The 25,387-nt window shown below is 36.2% G+C and overlaps 1 protein-coding gene and 2 pseudogenes across 1 annotated transcript in view; 2 read left to right on the top strand and 1 right to left on the bottom strand.

Annotated features, from left to right (window-relative positions):
* The window catches only part of RSF1 (remodeling and spacing factor 1), a 119,943-nt gene that overhangs the window by 19,076 nt on the left and 75,480 nt on the right, over positions 1–25,387 (bottom strand). Inside the window, 6 exon segments of the mRNA XM_036028764.1 lie at positions 2,479–2,588; positions 4,068–4,122; positions 10,019–10,098; positions 10,888–10,992; positions 15,733–15,939; positions 17,606–19,368. Of these exon segments, the coding sequence (XP_035884657.1) occupies positions 2,479–2,588; positions 4,068–4,122; positions 10,019–10,098; positions 10,888–10,992; positions 15,733–15,939; positions 17,606–19,368 (2,320 nt within the window).
* On the top strand, positions 2,676–3,435 carry LOC114500370 (annotated as a pseudogene).
* Positions 19,906–23,644, top strand: LOC118501020 (annotated as a pseudogene).

Raw genomic sequence — 25,387 nt, 5'->3', positions numbered from 1 at the left:
ACCAAACAAAAAAACCCTACCATATGATCCTGTAATCCCACTTCTGGGTATATAGTCAAGAGGAAATGCTAGGGGGGAGAAAACTGTACTTGAACAATGATTAAAATAAAATTAAAAAAAAAAAAAAACTTTCTTCAAAAAAATAAAAAGTTAGACTAAAAAAATTAAATAAACTAATTACTTATAAAAAAAGAGGAAATGCTAATAAAACAAATCTGTTTCTTTAAAAAAAAAAAAGATTTTGTTTATTTATTTTTAGAGAGAGGGGAAGGGAGGGAGAAAGAGGAGAGGAACATCAATGTGTGGCTGCCTCTTGCATGTCCCCTACTGGGGTCCTGGCCTGCAACCCAGGCATGAGTCCTGACTGGGAATCAAACCAGTGACTTTAAGTTCTCAGGATGTCACTCAATCCACTGAGCCACAACAACCAAGGGCCAAATCTGTTTCTCTTAACAACCACAATTACATCAGGATTGACAAGCAATACAATTCTGATATAATGCTTGTTCTGAAAATGTAAATTTGTTCCAATGTGACTAATATATTACAAAATAATTCAAATATAACATGTAATTCATCCTTGCTTGTGAGTAATTTCATTTGTGAGATACACTAGGTTAACATAGAAATCGGTACCTCACTGCAGAGGAACACACCGAACACCCACCCTAGACATCTATCAGTTACCTCACCTCATCATGAGCCTTAAGAACTACAGCCCCCTGCATCTGGTGTTCTGGTCGATTTCAAATAACGGTTATCTACCACCAGCCATAATTTACAAACAGCAACTCTCCTCACTTCTATAAACAAACTCCAAGGCTTTTTTTCCCAACAACAAAAAAATGTCGCATATAGTGTTTATATGATTTCTTAACCATTTAACATGTGTCAAATGATATTATGATTTTTATTAGATTCCTATCATCTTCTTTTTAAATGTGTCACCAATGAAGTTTTTTAGTATGTGGTCATATTTCCCATAATCCCTATGGTTTTTATTATGTGATTTTGCACAGCATGGTTATTTTTGGGAATGTATGTATTCTTATAACAGGACCAACTTTACACTCACATGTTTTATCAGTAGGCTTTGACTTCATCAGTTATAATTATCTTATGGTGCTTCTAATTTTTCAAAATTTTTTAAAGAAAAGAACAAGATGGACCCTGCTCCAATAGATTAAGGATTTCCTTCTTACTGGTCCTACTGCATTTTATAAAGTTTTAATAATAACAATAGCAGCAAACTATACACGGAGAGCTCTTCCATGGCCACTCATGAAAGTTTATAAACAAGCAAGTTCAAAGTTCTTTATTTTAACAAATAAAGAACTAACATTTTTTTCATTGACTTTGTTATTCAAGTTAAAAGACTGTTTTGGTGTTGTCTATGTAAACCACAGTTCAAAAAATGTCTTTTTTTTTTCTTTTAAAGAGTTTATTTATTTCTAGAAAGATGGGAAGGGAGGGAGAGAGAAGGAGAGAAACATCAATGTGTGAGACAAACATTGATTAGCTGCCTCTCTCATGTCCCCATCCAAGGGCCCGGCCTGCAACCGAGGCATGTGCCCTGACCAGCAATTGAACCAGCGACCTTTCAGTTTGCAGGCCGATACTCAATCCACTGAGCCACACCAACCAGAGTCAATAAAAGGTCTTAAATAAGGGAGGTTTAGTGGAAGAATACTAGACTAGTCAACAATCAGAAGATAAGGTTTTGGTCTAGGTTTAAGCTACTAAAAGCATGACTGTGGAAAAATACCTGTCTCTCTGTTCCCAACCTCCCCGCCCCCCCCACTCTCTGGTGGAAGACTGTAAACCAGATTATAGTTTTTGATCTTCAATAGGCATTTATGGAACACTTACTATTTGTCAGTACTAAGTTCACTGTAAAAACAAGGATGTATAAGCAGATATGGTCCTTATTTTCAAGCTACAAGTCTAGTAGAAGAAGTTTTAATCAAATAATTAAAATTAAAATTATAACAATCATTACAATTATGCTAAGTGCTTTCAAGGAGAACTGGTTGCCAAGAGAGCACATAATAGAAGGAGTTGATCAAGAGAATGTCAACAGAGAGAAAATGGGATTCTAGGCAGAATAAACAGTGTGTGCAAAGGGGCTGAAAGAAGACAATGTTGCTGTGCTGAGTAAGGAAAACGTGGAAAGACGAAGCACAGAGCAGAGTATGCACTGTTTCACGTGTCTTTTTAAAGACATGATCCTTATCCCAAGCGCTACAGAAGTTTGACAAAGTATGTTATCCAGTAAAGAATGATGTGAGCAAATTTGTATTTGGAAAAGATCATTCGTGCTTGTTGCTCCCAAATTCTGGTTCTAAAGATAGGAGGTAAGAAATATATATACAACCACTAATGATCACTGTGATGGAAAAACATGTAATTCTGTATTCTATATTAATTTAAAGAACATATTATACTATTTCATTGTAACTATTTCCACATACTTCATACCTGTAACTTATACATTTCCGTGTTCTTGTTGATCTTCTTTCAAGCAAGTTTGCTTTGGATTTTTTTGAATCTTTCTTCTTTTCTTCATGATCTTCAGAAAAATCTGGCTCCTGGTTTTAAAATATGATAATTAATACATGTTATTACTCAGGACAGAAAATAGTTCCTTGGAATTAATAGTTTCTATTGTCCTTCTAGGCAGCACATGTGAAAGGTATGAAAAAGATGATCCCCCCAAACTGCATAAACATGGCAACACTATGGATAGATTAAAAAATATGATCCAAACAAACACTTCTATATTAAAATTGTTAGTTTTTATAATGACCTCTTTTAAAACAATCATGATGAAGTTTTTCCATCAATAAATCTTTTCAACAAATAATTAAATTTAGCACATAAGCTATTCAGTACAGCCCTTTCCAATCCGCCATCTGCAGTGGAGTCATCGGCAAGATGCAGATTTTCGTGAAAACCCTTACCGGGGAGACCATCCTTCTTGAGGCTGAACCCTCCGATACAAAAAAAATGTAAAGGCCAGGATCCAGGAAAAGGAAGGAATTCCTCCTAACCAGCAAAGACTGATCTTTGCTGGCAAGCCCCGGAAGACAGGTGTACTTTGTCTTCCAATAGCTACAATATTCAAAAGAGTCCACTCTTCATCTTGTGTTGAGACTCATGTGGTGCTAAGAAAAAGGAAGAACTCTTACACCACTCCCAAGAAGAATAAGCATAAGAGAATGAAGATTAAGCTGGCTGTCCTGAAATACTACTAAGTGGTGAGAATGGCAAAATCAGTTGCCTTTGTCGTGAGTGCCCTTCAGATGAATGTGGTGCTGGAGTTCTATGGCCAGCACTTTGACAGACATTACTGTGCAAATGTTGTCTGACCTATTGCTTCAACAAACCAGAAGACAAGTAACGGTATATGGGCTAATAAAAGACATGAAGTAAAAACAAAGATATTCAATAGATAAGCTAGAAGAAATGAAATAATGGATTCAGAAAGGGCATGATGCTGAAGAAAAATAACTCACCAAAGACAAGCATGTGATTTAATTACACCTGAATGAAACTGTGTATGGAACTAGAAAATTTCTTCATTTCAATAAAAACTGTATTACATGTCTTCCACTCATGAGATATTTCTTAATTATACATTAGGCTAATAACTGAAAAACAATGAAATCCCTTCAAAAGCAACAAACTGTATGAACACCAATTAAAGGTTCTGATAACCACAAAACAATAGATAAAACATCAGATCTCCCTGACCACTTACTTTGACACTTAGCATAAACAGCAGATAAAGAGCTAGAAAAAATTTATCCAATTTAGTATTAGAATTAAACCTCACCAAACTCCATAGGGGTGAGCTGTAAATTTGGTTTGGATATAGTATTACTTTTGGAGCTACCTGCATGTACATAATTTAATCATGAGGGATTATGGGTGACTTCTTTAAGGTCCTAAATTTTCAAATTTTAATAAAATAGGTATACTATTTAAAACTACTCACATTATATAAAGTAGAATAAATTTTAGAACAATTATGGCAATCTCATCTTTTACTATAAATAAGAACTTACTTGTGGAGGAATGATGTTTTCAATACTGATACCCACATACACCAAGAGTTCTTTCCTTTAAAAAATGAAAAACAAGCACACAAACAAAATGAGATTTGCTAAAAATAAACTTATGAAAGAATACAACAAAGAGAATTCTAAAATTACGATTTCATGGTAATACCAGAGGCTATGTTATCTGTAAAACTTATAGTACTGGTATCTGTGGGAGGCACAAAACTTCCTAAAGGATGAAATTCTAGCTTTTAGAAGTGACCTATATGGAGGGAACAAGGTGGGAGGCTCAGCAGAAAAGGGGAAGGGGACTCAGAAGTACAAACTTACAGTTATGGAGCAAGTCATGGGATGTGCAGCACAGGGAATAGAGTCAATATATAATAATAATTATGTATGCTGACTGATGGTTATCACATTTATTTTAGACACTGTAGTGATCACTTTGTAAGGTATATAAATGTTGAATCACTATCTTGTACGCCTGAAACTAATATTGTATGTCAACCATAGTTAAAAGCAAGTATTTTTGAAAAAGTGAAATAAAACCTGTAACTGAAATAGACAATGAAACCTCATGAAGAGTCATGCTGTAACTCACTAATAAAGTGATTAGACGAACAGCCAACTGTGACTGAATAAAGTAGATCTTTGTCATGCCGGAAGTTTTTAGTAATACTACAAGGGTGTATACACAGCTATAATCTCATGATAGTAATTTTCACTGTAGAAAATAACTCTATATAAACAGAACCACATCAAGGTCCCAGGGAATGACATCAAGACCATTCACTCCGTGCTGACAGTAAAGACAAAAAGCAATGTAGCCACATGAACCTGTGCTCTAGGATGCTATCCTAACTGGCCCAAAAATACTGATTGGCCTAAGGATATCTTCATGTGGATTTAGAAGACTAATGACAACCTCATAGTTTCATTTCAAAGGAACAAAAGTTTTGTTGATTTCGATTCAATAAATTTTACACAACAAATTTCTATATACAAACTGGTGCTTTTTTCTTCATTTCTTCCCAAGTTAATTTGATTCACCAAGGACAGCTGAGCTCTTACATACACGCCAGTGTACAGTGAACTGAATAGAAATATGTATGAAAGGCAAAAACAGTACTAGCTGAAATTCATAGGAAAGCCTTCAAGGATAAGTCAGAACTTGAGCTCTCTCTGTTATTAAATGTGTTGACATGTCTGTGCTTACACTAACCAAGTTTATTGTGATACCAGTTTCCTTCTTTACACCTCAAAATCTCTACTTCCATGTGACCATTATTTCTCTCCTTAACTCAATGGAAAGAAAGTCATATTCATATTAGGTTATATTTTTTCAGGCTTGGAAATCCAAAGGTAAGACACATTCTTGCCTTCAACAATATTAACAGCTGACTGTTGTCCATCATGAACAAGTACAATGGAAACATGAAAAAGAGATTCTGAAAAAGAGCTGAGAAATCTAAGGAGGCTTTATAAACTTGAGTGGAACCTTGGAGGCAGGTATGATTTCTCATCACAGCCTTCCCTTGCTTAGTAATCTCACGGAAAGATACATCTTCCAGCACTCCATTTCAATGCCTGCTCAATGGTCACATGGGGCTCAGACTTGAGCATTACCTATAAATTTCCTGCTAAAATTTACATTTCAGGGATCCTATTCTCTGACTTCTACTGGCTCATTTTCCAGCTCACTCTGGTACACTGATTTCAACAACTCCCTGACTCCAGGAGGCCCTCTGTCCATTAAGCCTACCCTCTTTTCACTGTCCATCACTCCCTTTGTGTCCTTGCTTTCCCCCTTACCTGGCTTAGACTCCATGGTCCATCATTATAAATACTCCTTTGTATACACTTTCAATTCCTTGTCTTTCTCTCCTTCCCTCTGTTATATTACCTGGAAAATTCCAACCCTGATTAAATCCAACTCTCTATTAGCAAAGCACTAGTAATAGTACTCTGGAAGTATAGAACTATTTGAATTCCCAAATAATTTCTGGCCCCAAGTTCTGAAAGGGACATTTACAAATCAGTTCAATGGACTTCTGAACCATCCAATTTCACAGAGCATCACAGCTCCATCTCTGTAGATAGTTGCTGCTAGTCACTAATTACTCATTGACACATCCTTTTCCACTGAACTGCATAGAGCCCTTTAGGGTAGAGACCACACCATATACTTCATGTTGATTATATTGCCTGGTACAAAGGAGGTGCTCGACAAGTGTTGGATAAATGTTGTATAAAGGCATGAATAGGGGAAAGATGCTCTTGTTCTATGATATAGAGAGTAAGCAAGACTCTCAGTTGCTAGGATGAGTGCTACAGAAATTAGTTTTTAAAAAGATAGTTTTAAAAGTATAAATAAAAATGCTCACTTTCAAAAACAGATGAAGCCACCTGGAATTTATAGTTAATTAAAGTAAATAAAGTAATTATTTACTTTAGAATCATATATATTTTGATATGTAGAGCTCCTAAGATTCATATATATACAAGCATCATAGGAGCTATAAATAATGAAAGCTTTGTTAACCAGATGACTGGGGAGAAATAACAAAGAGCAAACAATGCCAGTTAACTGGCCTTTGTGCCAGGTTGGTCTCCCTATATAACTATGACTTTGCTCTGCTTTCTGTGATCCAATTTCATAGGGTTTAGTGTGTGATCTAAAGCCACAATTACATTTGTCCTCATAAAGAATGACATTTCAGTAAAGATGATTACCAAGAGTAAAAGAGAAAGCAATGAACGGAGTGAATAAGAGACCAATAGTTCAAACAAATGCTGTGGCACATTTAACATAATTTCTAAATTAAAGTATTTCTTAATTGTAGCAGCATGGCCACATCTAAGAGGTACAGCATCATAGGCCTCCAAAGAATAAGCAGATATAATTGGAGTAGTAAACAAATTCCTAGTGGTTCATATTCTTGCCTTTTTTTTTCTATTGTTTATTTTTTCACTTTTAACTTGGTGGTTTATCCAGGTTCCACATTCTTGCTTGACCCACTTCTGTCTCCTCTTTACTTCTCAAAGGCACTGCAGGAAGCAGGCAGGATAAGGAAAAAGACAAAATATAAATTCGGACGCGCCAAGTCTTAGAATCTGACTTTGGCAGAGTCACAAGGCCACACTGAAACTGTTCGGGCACTGTCTAAATCACTTTAAGCAACATAACAGTTCCATCATCCTGTCAGTCATCTTTCCCCTCCAGCATAATTACAAGGTCTTCTCATTTGCATATCAGTTCTTAAAACAACTTATGCAACTGTGTGCAACTCCAAGTTAAATGAAAATTTTGATAAATGCAAGTAACTGATGTTAATTACATAGTCTCCAATAGTTAACTTTAAGAGAAAGAGTCTGAGGTTATTTGCTGCATCTGTTTTTAAAATTAAATTTATTAGGGTGACATTGGTTAATAAGATCAAACAGGTTTCAAGTGCTTTCAAGTGCACATTTCTATGATACATGATCTATATGTTGCATTGTACAACATCCTTGCCTTCTGGAGAGAATACATTTTCTTCCAAGCTCCTAAAGAGTAAGACTATTAGCTATCAGCATTGCTGAGTTACATCAGCTTCAGAACATGAGAGCACTGCTCATCTCTCAGGACAGGTAGATTCCTGCAAGACTAAGGCACAGGGACAATCTGATTTTCAATTATTATTTAATCTGGAGTACCTGTAGGTAGATCTTTTCCAGTGTGAAAAATAAAAAACAGGAGTGACTCTGCACATCATAACAGGTCTAATAATTTTATACAGGACTATTACACAGTTTCTAAATACAAGGGTATTTAGACAATGGATTTTTAAAAAACTAAGCACTTTCATCTCCTATTCAATTTTAGAGATTAACTTTGCCTTTAAATTAAGTACCATCCATTGTATAAAGCAAAACTGAGTAGTTAAGAAAAAAACAGGATTTGGAGGCTGAACCCATTTTTAAGATTATCCTTTGCATAAAGTGGTAAGATTGTGGAATGACCCAACAAACTAAACTTGGTGGGGGAAAACTATGTGATAGCCGGTAAAGGTCAAGTAGCAGCAAATGAAGATAATAAAGCCAATAAGGAAACATTGCTTAGATTATTTCACACTTTGTACAAATGAGCACCAAGTCCTGATTAATATCTAAAACTTTTCTTTATCACCTCCACTTTATTATCACAGTTGCCCTATTACAGGCCTCACTGGCTCTTGTAGACGCTACTGCAAAAGCCTCAACTCTGCCCTGGCTGGCGTAGCTCAGTGGATTGAGCGCGGGCTGTGAACCAAAGTGTTGCAGGTTCGATTCCCAGCCAGGGTACATTCCTGGGTTGCAGGCCATAACCCCCAGCAACCACACATTGATGTTTCTCTCTCTCTCTCTCTCATCTCCCTCCCTTCTCTCTCTAAAAATAAATAAATAAAATCTTAAAAAAAAAAAAAAGCCTCAACTCTAATTCCTTCTTCTTACTGTTACCAGGGTATTTTTCCTGAAGTAAATATCTGATTATGGCCCTGGCTAGTGTGGCTCAGTGGACTGAGCACTGGCCTGCAAACCAAAGAGTTGCTGGTTTGATTCCCAGTCAGGGCACATGACTGGGTTGCAGGCCAGGCCCCCAGCTGGGGGCGTGTGGGAGATAACCACACCTGGATATTTCTCTCCCTGTCTTCTCCCTCCCTCCCCCTATCTAAAAACAAATAAAATCTTTAATTTTTTTTTAAAAAAATCTGATTCTACTTATCCCTCCTTTGATAGCTTCCCTACCACCTATACAAAATAATCTAAATTCCATAACAAGGTATGCAAAGCTGTTCACAATTTGGCCTCAATCTGCTTTTAGAGATTCATTCTGCTACTCTTCCGCTCTCACTTTTACACTGTCTTTGCTCACATTTGTGCTCTTTGCCTAAAATGTCTTTTCTCTGCATGCCCACCTATATAACCCCAAGTTAGCTTCCAAAGACATCCCTGATAAACCCAATCTCTAGAACTCAAATTCCCTTCACAGTTCTTATAATGCTCTGAACAGACCTCAACTTGTCCACTTAATTGTATCACTGCTTCCTACATCTGTATTCTGATAGATGGTGACCTCCAAGTGGGAGCTTTGTCGTACTCATCTTTTCTCTTCGGTTTGGTACACAGTAGGTATAAATGTATGTTTCACAACAGATTAGTCAAAGAAGTACAAATAAATATAAATATAAATATAAACATGCTGCCTTGATTCTAAGCCTCCTTTCAAAGATTAGGCGCAGCTCCAATTTTATCTCCTCCAAGATGCCTTCTCAACTGCTTTAGACCACGCTGCAGTGGCATACTGAAGGAGGAGGCTTCGTTTATAGTCAGTGGGACACAGTTCAGCATTTAAATGCACTCTATCTCACTTGTGTGATTTCTGCCAACCCAAAGATATGACGTGGGCAACTAAATTGTACATCAGTTCTTACAGTTTTCTTGTACTCACTCCATACTTAGGTATATATCCCCCACAATACTTGGACCAATATTTATTCAGAGAAGGTTCTAATAAGTATTTTAGATCAGGGGTTGGCAAACCTTTCCTGTAAAAGGACAGATAGTAAATTAGGATTGTTGGCTCATAAGGTCCCTAGTGTAATTACTAAACGCTGCTGCTGTAGGACAAAAGAAGCCACAGATAGTATATAATAAGTAAGTGTGGCAGAGTTCCAATAAAACTTTAAGGACAATGAAATTTGAATATATAACTTTCATGTGTCATGAAATATGATTGTTTTGATCTTTTCCCAATCATTTAAAAACAGTAAAAACATCCTTGAGCAGCAAGCAGTATAAAAACGAGAGGCAGGCCAGATTTGGCCCAGAGGTCATAGTTTGCCGATCCCCGCTTTAGACAGACACATTAAACTATACTCTAAGTCAGCTCTGCCATCTGATTCCCAAGTAAAATATTAGCACACATATCACAATACCTGCGTTCAGCACGCTCCTTCTTCTTTAAGGCAACATCTAAATCTTGCAATTGTTCCTCTAATTTCTCACACAGTAGTTTCTGAAACAGCCAAAAGATAAATACTATTTTAACACCTTTCCACAATCGTCACTTGCATAATATTAGCACATGGATACTATGCTATGAGCTGATAAGGGGCCATGTCGTGAGTGAACACTGAAACATTCCTTGTATTTAATTAAATAAAGTGTTGCCTCAACTTCCCTTGAATTGAAAATGAGCATAGTATCTTTAAAGTAATGCACATATTAGAGAAACTTAGAACCCTGCCAGGAAACACATCCTATGCCTATCTTGTTGGCAGAAATCAATGTTTAAAATAGCATTTCATTCAACATGTATGCATGACAGTGATTACAATTTTTAAAAATCCCAAGACATTTTTAAGGGAGAGGGCTATATGTACAATGAAGTATAATAGTGTGAATCGCTAGTTTTAAAAAAGAGAAAGAAACTTAAAAAACCATGCCACATGGTTACTGGGTCAAAATAGAGCTGAAGAATTAACTGATAATGCTATGCTAAGCCACAGAAGTTCACTTCACTGAGAAATGCAATAAAGCCCATCATTTTTTAAACCAAAAAAATTTTTTTACAAAAATTAGGTCTTTTGAGAATTGCTTTGGAAAAAAATTAAGGGAAGACTTAAGTGATAATAATAAAGGGTAACCTTTTCAACAGTCTCTAATTTCACAGAAATTTAAACAAGAGGTAGACCACATTTACAGATAGTTTTAAAGATTTAAAATGGTTAGTAGCTGCCAAGAAGTATTACTAATTTGAATATAAAACCAAAGATGGGGCAGACAGAGGTGTACTGGGTCCTACATGTTGGCAAGGTGGGCAGAACCACTCTCCATCAGGGATGATCATCAGCGGGGGACGAAGGCAGGCTGTGTGGTACCCGCTGTCACAGGAGTCACACAGAAGAATCTGAAAGAAACCAGATATTAGTTATCAACCTAGCTCTGTGATTAAAATTCAGTGACTTGAGTTAAAATATTTTAAGACATTTCACTATTTCTTGGTATAATACTAAGAAATATATTATATGCTTTACTTGCATAAAGTATAATTTAAAAAGCTATGATAATTAGGGATCTAATATGCCATTTATGAAACACTAAAAAAATGTTAAACTACAAAATTAAATGAAAAATTGCAAATCCTTTCCAAAGTAATTACAATCCTTTTCTAGTGTGCCATGAGGGCTTTACCAAAATATTTTTTTATAACAGAGTTTTACAGCTCAAGTATCACAAACTATCCTACCACACATAGGATTTTAAAAATACAAATAATTTCACTTTTAATAGCAATTCAATTACCAGTCTGTAACAATCATTCATGGTTCCTTTTATCATGTAAATTCAAATATGGCAGGAACTGCGGTCAGAGGGGTAAGGAACTGCCTTGGCTGGTGTGGCTCAGTGGATTCAGTGCTGGCCTGAGAACCAAAGGATCGTTGGTTCTGTACCCAGTCAGAGTACATGCCTGGGTTGTAGGCCAGGCCAGGTCCCCAGTAGGGGGTGCTCAAGAGGCAACCACACATTGATATTTCTCTCCTTCTGTTTCTCCCACCCTTCCTCTCTGTCTAAAAATAAATGAATCTTTAAAAAAAAAAAGGGGGGGGGGGACTGTACTTAGGACCATCATGTTCAAATATAAAGTTGCTATTTCTTGTTATTTGATTTAAGATGACAAAGTCTCTAGAACTTAAAATGGTGTATTCAGGAATGTTTGACTTTAAAAAACATTTTATTTTTAAAATATTTTAGATTTACAGAACAATTGCAAAGATTTTACAGAGTTCCTATAAACTCTTTACTCATCTTCCACTAATGTTAATATCTTACATAACTATGGTACATTCACCAAAAATAAGAAATTAACATCTGTACAATATTATTAACTCAACAGGCTTTATTCAGATTTCACCAGCTTTTTCACTAATCTTTTTTTGATTTCAGGATCCAATCCATGCATTTAATGTCTCCTTATGCTCCTCTAACCTATAACATTTTCCATGACTGACTGTTTTAAAAAGTATTAGAGATTATGTAGACTGCCCCTCAACTTGGGTTCATCTGATGCCTTCTCTTAATTAGAACAAGGTCATGGATTTTAGAGGAGAATCCCATAAAGGTAAAGTGCACTGCTCACTATGCCATATCTGGGGTACATGACATCAATATGACTTATTACTGGTGAAAATGACCTTGATAACTTGGTTGCAGTAGTGTCTTTCGATTTTTACCACTTTGAAGTTACTAATTTTCATATTCCATACTCTATTTTCATTAGAGGTGGTAAATCCAGTCCACACTCAAGGGGAGGGAAATTAAGCTCCACTCTCTGGAGGGAGGAGAATCAAAGATTTATATTTGTAAATACAAAGGAAAATTGCCATAGCAACTAATATTTAGGGGAAAATACATTGAAGCTATACAAATGTCCTGTTTCTTTACTTAAAGGTTCACCCACTAGTTCTAGCACTTATTTCCCTAAATAAGTGCTAACTTTATAAATAATTTAAATTTGTTAGTTAACATTGTATCTATAAAAATAATAAGGGATCTTGTTTGTAATAATTATTACTGTGGTGTTCTAATGGTGACTCTCTATTTCCCTCATGCTTTCTACATTTGTTATTTGGAATTCTTCTGTAAAGAAAATAAGTCCCTTATCATGCATTTATTTGTTTACTCAAATTTATATCAGGATAAACAAATGAATATTTATTTTATTCTTTGGGTTATAATATAAAACTATTGTCAAATTCAAATTGTTCTAGGTATGAAAAAAATTGCTCTAGGTATGGACCACACTGGGAGCCCTTCTAGGTTGACTATGTACATAGAATTCATTTGCAGAGTTTCTTTTTTTTAAAAGCACGTCCTTACTTTCTAGCACTACAGGATACTCCAAGCATATCTTTTACTTTCCTTGCCAAAGCCTAATAAACAGTCTTTTCTCCCAGAAGCCTTGGTTCCTTCAATGGAGACTGGTATTCAGAAATCAAGGCTTGGATGCTGAATGCTCACTGCTTCTAAAATGTCGAAGAGGACAGAACTGGGAAATATATGTAGGTATAGCAATCCATTTGCACATGTCAATATTAAATAAAGTATGAGTTCATACTAATATTTCTAGCTCTAATCCAGCATCACAAGGTTCATTCTAGCCTTTAGCCTTGATTATTTGTATGTGACTTCTCTGACAGTGAGAAAGCTGGTTCATATTACCCATACTTCATTCACTTGTTCAAACCTAGTATACATAATTCTAAATTGATAATACATACCATGATGGGTGGAAGAGGGTAGAATGTGCACACACACGTGCAGTGATTTAAAAGTGAAAAAGTACCTTCCCCCTTCTTATACAACCATTTACTGCCAATACTCAGAATTCAGTACTTCAGTTACGGGACTGATTGACTGTTTGATTACATAGGCATATGTAGACAAACCCGGGCACCAGATTCCATTTATCACATTGTTTCTATGGTAAAGCACAATCTAAATTTCAAATACAAAATTAAAAGTAAACTTTTAGAAATCAATGTATCTCTAAATAATAATTATATCGATTACTAGATAAAGGTAAAATCCCATTAGAATAAATATTACTATATAAGATTTCCAATCCTTGGCCAATGATCCATTTACTTTGACTAAAACACCTGGAAAATCCCAGAGTTCTATGCTCATCTATGAATTTACTGCTTTTTTGCTGTAAGCTCAATGAAGACAGGGACCTTGTCTTTCTATTTCAGGATCATTTCCCTACCACTTATCACACAATAGTTGCTTGACATTTTGATTTAAGGATTATCCTTAAACAAAGGGCATAAGAAATCCACTATTTAGCCCTGGTTGGTGTGGCTCAGTGGATTGAGCACCAGCCTGTGAACCAAAGGTTCCCCAGTTCAATTCTCAGTATAGGGCACACGCCAGGGTTGTGGGCCAGGCTCCCAGTAGGGGGAGCGCGAGAGGCAACCACACATTGATGTTTCTCTCCCTGTCTTTCTCCCTTCCTTCCCCTCTCTAAAAATAAATAAAATCTTTAAAAACAAAAAGAAATCCACTGTTTAGGATCTTTAGCTTCCAATGATATTTCTCTTTGGCATAGTACCCAGTAGTGGGATTTTTAGAGCAGTTATTAAGATAACTAAATAAAAATTCTGCATGTGTGCCAAGAAGGTGTAACTTTATATCTTCAATGTCAGCTCTGCTCACCTTGTTTCACTTTTCATTTCCTCACACTCCTCTGTCATTGAGATCTATTGATGCCTCAGTAAAATGCACTCTCTTAGTTTAAAAAGATATCAGAAAATGGCAGGGAAAGAATACAAGTGTTGTTTTGTACTTGATTTAGAGGGTAGAAAAGACCACTGTCTATCTTTTTGTTGTCCTTTCACTTCACAAAAATCTTGACCTAACTCTTACAGCCCGATGATCATAAAAATGCTTTCAAGGGTCTTAGCATAATTTCAGCATCTACATTTCTCAGTGTTATGTCATTATCTAGTTCTAAGTTATATCTTTTGAACCCTCTGGAACTAGAGGGATATGATAAACTCCACTGACTTAGTTCCCAGATATGAGTTTAACTAAAAAAAAAAAAAAAAAAGTAAATCACAAAAAACTTTAACCCAGCACATAATAGATGTGCCAGGCAACTTTACATAACATTAAAAGCAACCCTAAGAACTATGCGGTTTAATCCCCATTTTACTACGAAGATGTCAAGATACAGAGAAGAGAGCACCTGGTAAGTGGTGGAAGCAGGATCTGCTGCCAAGTCTGTCTGGTCCATGCTTTTCCCATCACACCATACTGCTTTCTAGGAAAAAAGAGCCTTGGAGAACCACTTCATATGAATTTTCCAAACTATAAAGGATCTGAAACTTTTCTGATCCAACAATTCTACCCATGTAGAAGCATCTTTCTTTGCATTCTTTCTACTTAATAATAGTTGGAGCCTGCCTTTAAAGTCAAATGTATTCAAAAGAACAGAATAGTTAGATAAAATTGGCATAACAGGAGTGTTTCTTCAATAGGCTCTTTAGAAAGCAATTATGAACTGCGGAAATATACACACATATATCTATCTATCTATCTATCTATCTATCATGTTAAGAACTGGTTTTCCTGATTTACCTCACCCCTGAAGAAAGTACTTCTTGGGTAAGTTTTATGTCAATCTGTCACTATTCTTCTGAATGTATCTGATCTATAATTTATACTCTTAACATTTTTTTAGAACTGTCTATTTCCTAAAATATAAGGTCCTCCTAGGTTAACTACTTGACTTACATGTTGTTATAGAAAAGCAGTAAGTCCTTGAGGCCTTGCTTATTTAAAGCTGGCATTTCAGAATTATCATTGCAAGTTAACTTAAAGGGAAAGAATAAAAATTTAAAAGAACAAAACAGAAATACTTGAATAATTTCATATATTTGTGAGGAGAGATTAGGAGTCTATACTCATGAAAAGAAGTATCAATACTGAGCCAGGAAGAATGAAAGCAGGAAACTGACCTCCCCAGAATTAGGTTATTTTGTACACACAAGATCTGCACCATTTAAAATTTCAAATCATGAACAAACCCAGAAGAGCAAGGCTTCTTTGGAAACCCACAGCAACCAGTAATATGAATATCACATACTAGCTCAGGATGGTTTGGAAGGCCACATTTTTTGCATGGCTCATCATCATCTGCTAGGACGGCTTCTTCATTCTCCTTTTCTTCCTCCTCTTCTGAAGCTGCAGATGATTTTTCACTGTCAGACCCTTCACTTTCATCATTGCTGGAATATTTCCACCTGCCACGTGTTCGAGAACCAGTCCATCGAACTTTGCCTTTGGTTTTTACCTTGTATAAAATAAAAAAATTGAGATAATATAGTATAAGAATATAAACAGAAATGGGAAATTATTGTAGCTTCTTTATAAATATACCTACTGTTTAATTTTGGTATATATTTTTATTTTTTTCTATTTTGGCAGGTATTACATAATAAACATTGTCTTGTATTTTACCTAGTCATAAAATGTTCTCCCAACATCACTATAAGTGATTGTATAATATACCATCACATAGTTGCATTTACCTAACTCTGTACTAATGAGACATTTAGGTAGTTTCCCATTTTTTCACTTTAATAAACAGTTGTATTACTGTAAATACAAACTTTTACACACACATCTCAGTGCTTAGGATAAATTCCTCGAAGAGAATTCTGGGTCAAAGGCCATGCACACTTTAAAGGCTCTATATGAGAGCACTGACTATGTGCTTACATTTTGTTATACAAAATTTTAAATTCCTATATTAAATGTAAAAATGTTTAATGGGTCAGAAATGCATACAAAAATCGTGACAAACTAAAAAAAGATATTATTCAAAGAGTAATTTTATAATGATGTAAACTCCTTTTTATTGCCTGGTTGCACAATTTTTAAATTAATATTTTAATTAATTCCTACAGTGTAAATCCTCATCAAAGACCAAAATAATTCCAACAGAAGGGAAAGGTTTTTTTTTTTTTAAGAATTAAAAATTCAGTATTCCAGGGAATAAAGAATCACTTACAATAAGGAATAATCTGATCATTGAAATAAATTCAAAACCAAAGTAGCACTTTTAATTATAACAAACTCCCACAGACTAGCCAAATAATTTTACCAGATTTTTCTTAAAATAAGAAGGTCATCAGAAAAAAATTCTGGCTTCCAAGAGTACTATTTAAAATTGGGGAGTAAAGGCACTCTCATACACATAATGAGAGGGCATATAATGGGGCCATTTTTGGAAATGTGTCAGCAGCTGCCAAAAATTAAAATACACATGCCCCTTGACCCAACAATTCCAATTCTAGGAGTCTATTCTAAAGAAATACTCACTCATGTCCAAAATGATCTTCAAAGCAGCATTGCCTGTAATAGTGAAAAATTGGAAACAACCTAAATGTCAATCAATAAGGGAGTAGTCAAATAAAGTGAGGTACATCCACACTATGGAATACTATGTGGCCATTAATAACCAAAAGGTAGACTCTCTCCTACTGACATGGAAGAGTTCAGAGACACACTGTTAAGTGAAAAACTCAGAGGGAAAAAAAGAACATATTTGACTCAATTTATTTTTAAGGGAATGGATAAGTATTTACAAACATACATAAATGTATAGAAAAAAGGATTGGAAAACAAACTTAATAGTGCTTATAGGACATTTTCACTTTTCAATCCTACTGGTTGGGTATTATTTGAATACTTTACAAGGAGAATATATTCCTTTACTGTTCATAATGGGTCAGAAATGCAGTTTAAAAGATGATGGGATTATACAGTCTGAACTAAAGTGTCTGGGGATAGCTACTGAGAAAAGACATTTCAAATACAGAAAGATGTTTCTTTTTAAAGTTATCTTTGAATGACTTGTTTTGGCCAAAAGCAAAGGCAACAAATACAGCCAGTACACATACAAAACGAAATATATTTGTAATAAAAATTAAAACTCAGAGTAAGAGAAATTTTACCTTGCTTACTTTAGAATTTGTATCCTTCTCGATTTTTTTCAAGTTTTCCTTTTTGTCTGTTTTTTGCAAAGCTGCTGATTCTTCTTCCACTTCATCTTCTCCTTCCCCTCTTTTTTTATCAGCTTTCTGATCTCTGATCTCAGCCGCTTTCGCTGTGGGTCTAGATATTCTCGGAGACCTCCTTAAAGTACGAACCACATTTGTTTTCTCTTCTTCCTTTTCTGATTTCTCTTGTTTGGCTTCTGGTTCTAGAATTTTGGGAGGAGAATCTGACTTCTTCCGGCTGGATATCCTAATGGTTAATTTGATGCCCTCTTTCTGCCTTTCAGAAGTTATCTCCGTGTTTCCTGACGCAGTGGTTTCCTCTTCAGGAACCAACTTATATTTAAATTTGCTTTTTGGCATAGAGCCTCTTGTCTCTGAAGAGTCCTCTGCACTAGGGGTCTGGGCATTGTCTGGGTTAACCACTTCTACCTGCGTGGGTTCAGAATCCTCTTTTAAAATTTCTGGGTCTGTTTGTTCCATGGACTGACCTTCAGTGGAACTTGTGCTCTGACACTCTATCACTTCTTTTTCTGAGGCTGGTTTCTCACAATGGTCCATCAAGTTAGACGGCGAGGAAGTTTCAACTGCCTCAGGAGAGCCTAGCTTCTCTGATTCTAAAGTACTCTTTGGAACCTCCTCTGGTATTGGACTCAATCTTTGTGTGTCCTTATCAAAAATAGTCTTTTTGGATTTCTCTAACTTTTCAAGACATTCAAGGACTGGTGGGTGCTTATCCTTCTTACTTTTGGGAGATTTCTCTTCAACCTTCATAGTATGGGATTCAGCAGTAGATAAAGCAGTTTGTAAAGAGAGATCCTTTACCATTTCAGAAGCCTCAAAAGAGGTTTCCATTTCTGGAGGGTCAGTTTCCTCTACCTGCTCTTTTTGATTCTGGATTTCTAAATCTGCTATTGAACTTTCTCCATCTTTCCCTAAAGGGACCACTGCTTTCTCAAGATCAGCTGTTTTTATACTGGTTATGACAGAATTTAAGGACTCTGCTCCATTTCCCTCCATCATGACACTTTTATCCTTGGAGGGGCTGCAGCTATCCTCCTTGGTATCATAAAACTTTGTCTCCATTTGTTCTGTCTTAAAATTTGGAGTTAACTTTTCATCACTAATTTCTCCATTTACCAGCTGTTTCCCTTCATGACCCAAAGTGGTGATTGCAGAGATCCTTTTATAAGTCTCTTCCTCCTGTTTTATTTCATCTTTCAAAAATTCTTTTGTTGGAGTAACTGATTTACACAAAGGTCCTTTGATTGGACTGTCAAAATCATCACTCAGTTTAATTTCTCGTTTTTTTAGTGGTATCTTGGCCTGCTGGTCATTTTTAAGTTTCTCAGTTTCTTCAGAGGACTTCTCAGTAATTTCTTGAGAAGATTTCACACTGACACCGAACTCTAGCCTCTCGGGCTCTAGCTTCTCCACACTGCCTTTGACATCTTTAGGGTCTACTCTACATTCCTTCACTTCTACTTTAACGGGTTTGACATTTTCCTTGAAGGAATCACTTTCTTCTTTGATAATCTTTTTTTCCTCACTTTCCAGCAATGCCTTTTCCAGCTTTACTATTACTGGCAGTTTTACAAGTTCCTTTTCATCTTCTTTTTCTATTTTCACGGTAGTTTCTTCCAGGGAATTGGGTATAGAACGATTTTCTGAATCTACTGGCTGCTCTTCACTTTTCCGCTTTTCATTTTCCTTCTGTTCCTCTAAAAATCAGAAGAAGTTCACATGAATCTAAGCATTCAAGATATATAAAATATAAAAGGCTTAATATACATATTTCCATTTGAAGTTTCTCTCTTTAAAAAGGTGACTTTTCCTGGCTGGCGTAGCTCAGTGGATTGAGCGCAGGCTGCGAACCAAAGTGTCGCAGGTTCGATTCCCTGTCAGGGTACATGCCTGGGTTGCAGGCCATGACCCCCAGCAACTGCACATTGATGTTTCTCTCTCTCTCTTTCTCCCTCCCTTCCCTCTCTAAAAATAAATAAATAAAATCTTTAAAAAAATAATAATAATAAAAAAGGTGACTTTTGTCATTGGACATTTAGCAATTAACAAATCAAATCTGATGCCCTGGCTGGTGTGGCTTAGTGGACTGAGTGCTGCCCTTCGAGCCAAAGGGTCACTGGTTCAATTCCCAGTCAGGCACATGCCTGGGTTCTGGGTCAGGTCCTCGGTTGGGGGCATGCAGGAAGCAACCAATTATCTATATCTCTCATATACTGCTGTTTCTGTCCCTCTTTCTCCCTCCCTTCCACTCTCTTGAACAGTAAATAAATAAAATCTTAGAAAAATAAAAATCAAATCTGACAGTGAAGAAAATTACAACTCTGAGGCATTATCCCTTATTTTAAAAGTATTATTCAGAAAGACTCAGGTTTCTGCTTTATATTTTTAGCTTCAGTGTTCCTAATGGAATGCAAATATTTATACAGCTCAAATAATACAGTCAGGCTCAAAAATATGCAACTAAACATTTCCAAAAGACTATTTGTTTGAAAAACTGACAACTGCTCTTCTTTGCAAGTCACTGAGCACTTCATTTCATTGAGGCAATATGAATAGGCGGGGGGGTATTTGTGTTTTATTCAGATTATAAAAGTAACAGGATTCTTTACAGAAAATAATGTCCATAATCTTAATACCCAGAGACAATCATTATTTTTGGTCACTCTCTTCTACTCTTGTATATTTTTGACAAAGTTGTGATCATGTTGCCATTTTTTCCACTGAAACATTTGTACTTTCTTATGTACTTAAATGCTTTTCAAAAATTTCAACTTAATTATATAATATATAACACTTCCCAAAGTGGTTTTATTATAATTTACTTTATCAAATGTAGATTTTAACATTTCAGGAGTTAATATTTTACAAATAAACTATTAGGTTTATCTGTCAATTCTTTTTACCTTATTGGCTACATATGTCCAACTTTTATGGAGTACCCAACAGTACACGAATTAAACCGAAGCCCAGTGTAGTGACTGGCCTATCTGTAAAATGGGATGACAAGACTGAATATACACTTGTGCTCAGCACGGTGTTTTCAGAATTTATTTAATACTAATTTTTCTTACAGTTCCCATCACCTTACCCTATCCTGCCAACTGAAGAGCCTTAATTCCAAATGAAGTTTTACCAAAAGTTTTGAACAGTTTCTTGCCAAGATGATAAACCAAAGTTACATATTTCATGGGAGTAAAACAGAATTGATAGAAGATGAAGTAGGACGTTTTATACAGTAAGAATTCACTGTTCCTTTAAAGAGTGAATTTTTATTACAAACCATCATTTCTTTTATGTTTAAACATGTTACAAATAAAAAATTCAAGAATCACTGAGAACCATTCAGAATGTGAGATTAGAGTACAAGTATTGCTCCTCTCTCTTTACATTGTTACTGATTTATACATGCTACTAATAAAATTAAAGACATCACAGTAATTTTCTAATTTTATGTCTTCCCTTTCCCACTGATAAAGTAGGCTTAGTAAATTCCTGTTCACTGATATTGGTTTCTGTATCAGAAAATTTGATTAAATGAACATCTTGGTTCACAATTAAAATATAGATCACCTTTTTTAAAAAACAACTCCAGCCTAATACTGTGAGTTTACTGAACACGATTTCTTCCGTATATTTTGGTTCAGAAAGTAATGCACGATTTCATTAAGGCTCTGACCCAAGGTAAAATGACATAACAATATTCTATAAGTATGTAATGTGATAAATATGTCATATTGGCAACCACATTATTGTGTGTGTGTCAGAGTAACATGATGCATACCTTAAATTTACACAGTACTACATGCAAATAGATCCAATTAAAAAAATGACACCTATGTTCTTATTTGGTGGTGATAAATGAGGATGTTTCTTCAAAGTAGACTGATTTTGATTTGAGTAACAACACAGCCAAATAAAATGAGGAGTAACATTAGAATCAAAACCTCTAGGTTCACTAATCTTAATACAGCTAGTGGTCTACCTATGAGCATGTCACGAACTCTCTAATCCTCATTTCTTCATCTACAGAAAAAGCAGCTGGACTAAGTTCCTTCGCTAACTCGTATTTCTCTCAATCAAGTGAAACTTCACACATAATCATAACTGTTAAAAAAGGTCATTCTCTCATGCAAGCGTTTCCCTCAAGTTTTCTTGTTAAAAGAAACTATAAAAGAAGATGCAAATGAGTTTGAGACATGAAATTTAATGTGATAAAACTCAAGGAAAAGTAAACTTCAAAAATCACAATGCAGCAGCAACAGCACTCGATAAACTAGAGGTAATTCAAGAGGAGTGTTATCTACTACAGGTTTTTAAAGTCAATTCATTCATTCACTCAACAAATATTTATTGATCACCTACTATGTGCTTTTCCCAACCATCCCCACCAGAATCACTGTCTAGTGAGACAATGGATCTCTACATAAGCTAACAGTGAAGGACATTGTATAGCCCTTCTTTTCTCCTACTAACAGAACTTTGACTTTGTTCAGGAGAGTACTTGCCCTAAAACTTTTTATGCAAAATGATGATACTCCCATTCCATCATTTCTGTATTAGTAATTTGTTGGAATAAGTTCTATAAAAACAAACTTCATTAATCTATTGTTTTGCCATACAGTAGTACATTTCATATAGAATAGGTGGAGTGAATGCTTAATCCTTTTCATTCATATAATAGTTTTCAAAATAATAATTCAGTCCCAATGGCATACTTCAAATGTAACCAGTTTTCCTTTTAAATGCCATAATAAAATCATGGATTTAAGACATGATCAAGGTGTTTTAACCCATTACACACTTACTATCCTTGTTAATGCTTGAATTGTCCCATATTTGGCAATGGAAACCTCTTTTAGTTGGCTCTTGTGTCTTTTCAATGTGACTCTGATAGTGTCCATACTACCTGAAAGACAAATGTTTCTCGGTTCCTTATGTCCTAGTGTTGGAATCAGCCACTTTTCCAAGAAGCCTTGGTTTAGTTTAGTGAGATACTATACTTGAAGATCACAATCTGGGCACTAAGGATGCTCACTGCTATTGAGATGGCCCCTGTCTCTAAGTCTGTTTGGTAGACAGAGCTAGAAAATACATATATATGTTTTTAAATAAAAATAACTCATGAGTTCAGAATACTATTTCAGACAAAATGCCTGCTCCCATGCCAAGGAGTTGTTTTGGTCAGCTAGGGCCGTAGGATGGTGGTCTTGACAGCCAGGCTGGGTGACTCAGTTCATAGCTGTAGTTCCAGTGAGAAGCAAAAAATGCTTCACACCTACTTATGAACCCAAACACAAATCAGAAAGGAGTTCATAGAACATGCTTGGAAAGCAGGAGTGGTCATTCCTCCACAACGTTTAGAACGCCCCATACATCTGGCCTGTACAGCTGGTCTCTTTCACATCTATGTTCCTCCAGAGGGTGATGATCATGTGTTGTCTCTTTCAAAGGAAGGACTGGCACAGAAAACTAAGCAACTGCAGAACAATGTGGTATCACAATTGTCAATATGAAAGATAAGAGAATATGATGCTAATTTTAAAATAAAGGACTTCCCTGAAAAAGCTAAGGGTATTTTCACTGAAGCTCACCTTTGTCTAAACTCACACCATGACCAACTTCATACCCTGGCAACAGAAAACTATTTACCAACTTCAGCCATCTATGACAGGTTTGGCAGGCTGATTAGACTAGAAGGGGTGTCCAAATTTTTAGCATCTCTGGGCCACACTGGAAGAAGAGTTGTCTTGGGCCACACATTAAATACACAAACACTAATGAAAACTGATGAGCAAAGAAAGGGTTTTAACTAAATTTATGATTTTATGTTGGTTTGCATTCATAGAAATCCACGGGCATTCATGCGGTCTGCGGGCTACAGGTTGGACACCCCTGCTAGAAGATGTGCCCAAGGATGTCCTGGGGTGTGTTGTCTTTGAAAAGGATCTGACAAACCCATATGGGAGCTGGTGAATATACGGCAAGACCATCGCTCCAAGGACACCCCCTCAATAGCCCATCCGTAGACGGCAATGATCCCTGGCCCTGAGCTGAAACCCTGGGAAGACTATGAACAGCTACAAGGAGAGGCCCGTGAGCTTCAGCTAGCCTAATGGCAAAAGTGATTCCTGGGGTGAAGTGTGGGTGATGCAGTGGCTAGGAGCTGTGAAGTCACCCATCTCCATCATGCTGTAGAAAAAACTACCTCTGTTCTCTCTTTCCTGCTTGGGTCTTTCCAACTGTCTCATCCTCAATAATGCAGCTCACAGCAGGGCCCAGGTGCTATGCACAGCCCTGGGCCCACTTATTCTTTAAGTTTTGTATCTACCTTCTAGGTCTAGATGAAAGACTTTGTTTCAGAGGACATCTGACACCAATCTTTCCCACATAGAGACTGTCAGGAGCAAACTAGTAGAATTTTCTTACAATAATTCATTATATAATAATGAATAATTCAATGAATAATTTCATAATTCATTATTCCTTTGATCTGGATCAGAAAAACATTTTTATTTTGGGGCCACAATCACAACACGGGATCTGGTACTTAGCACTGCTGTGCGCAACACAAACAGATGGCGGTGTTTACACTGTGCACTTCATGGCAGAAAACAGCAGTTCACGATGCAGGCACTGTCAAACACTGACAGGATGGTGAAGAATGGTCTTGTACACAGGGCATCTACTCTCAGGATATTCAAACAATTTTTGTAATTGAATGGCATCATTATTTAGCTTTCAGTACTATATTAGTAAACTTTTAGTAATTTATCCTGTATCCTTCATTCCACTCTATCAGTATTACTTAAGGCAAACTAAACAATATTAATTATTTCCGTCTTAAGTTTGAAGTCACAGAACCTATTTCAGAATTAAGGCCATCATATCCCTTCCAGATATCAAGTACAGTGTAGGAATGCGGGTCAAATTATTCCTTATCTACCTCATTTCCTATTAAACCAATTTCATTAAAAAAATAAATCCACCTATAATAGTGCAATATCAAAAGTGTTTCAATTGGTTATTGCCAACCTAATAAACTGAGTCTTTGGGAAAATATTTATTGATGAAGTATGGATTTTCCCCTGAATCACATTAAAGAATCCTAATTCACCCCCTGCCCCTCCACCTCTTCCCTGCCCTGCTACTTCCTAGCACCAAACCATGACTAAGCCCCATGGACTAGGAGAAGCTTTTCTCCTGAGATCTTGGCTACTGATTATGTTTCGCTCCCCTACCCCTGTCACCTTGGAAAAAAAAAAAAAAAAAAGAATCTCAACTAGGTCACTAGGCAACAGTGCTCATGATACTAATGACCTCCACTTGATAAACTGCATCTTAACTATGAAAAAATATATAAATACATGATGGGGATGCCCTACTTTGGGCCTCTCCTGAATACAGTGACTCTCTGAGCATTGGGACCCTGGAATGTACGCCTACAGACTTTGTTATAAGAGATAATGGCTTATGTGGAACATGGGGCTTTTAAGACAAAGCAGCTTCTGTACCTGCTTAATAAGAATTCCATATACTTGCTCTTGAAGCTGTCGCCTGGGAGAAGGTACTTTTGCCATATGAGATGGTGTGGTGATATGAACTGCCGCTAAACCGCAGCAAAGACTACTCCTGCTGGCAAGCTCGGATTCCCGGTCTACACTGACCTCTCAGTAGAATGATGCCAAGTGTAGTCTCTAATAGTCGTGAGTTTGGATG

This window comes from Phyllostomus discolor, chromosome 6 (assembly GCF_004126475.2).
Source record: "Phyllostomus discolor isolate MPI-MPIP mPhyDis1 chromosome 6, mPhyDis1.pri.v3, whole genome shotgun sequence".
Classification (NCBI taxonomy): domain Eukaryota; kingdom Metazoa; phylum Chordata; class Mammalia; order Chiroptera; family Phyllostomidae; genus Phyllostomus; species Phyllostomus discolor.
This window is presented reverse-complemented; position numbering and strand designations above follow the sequence as displayed.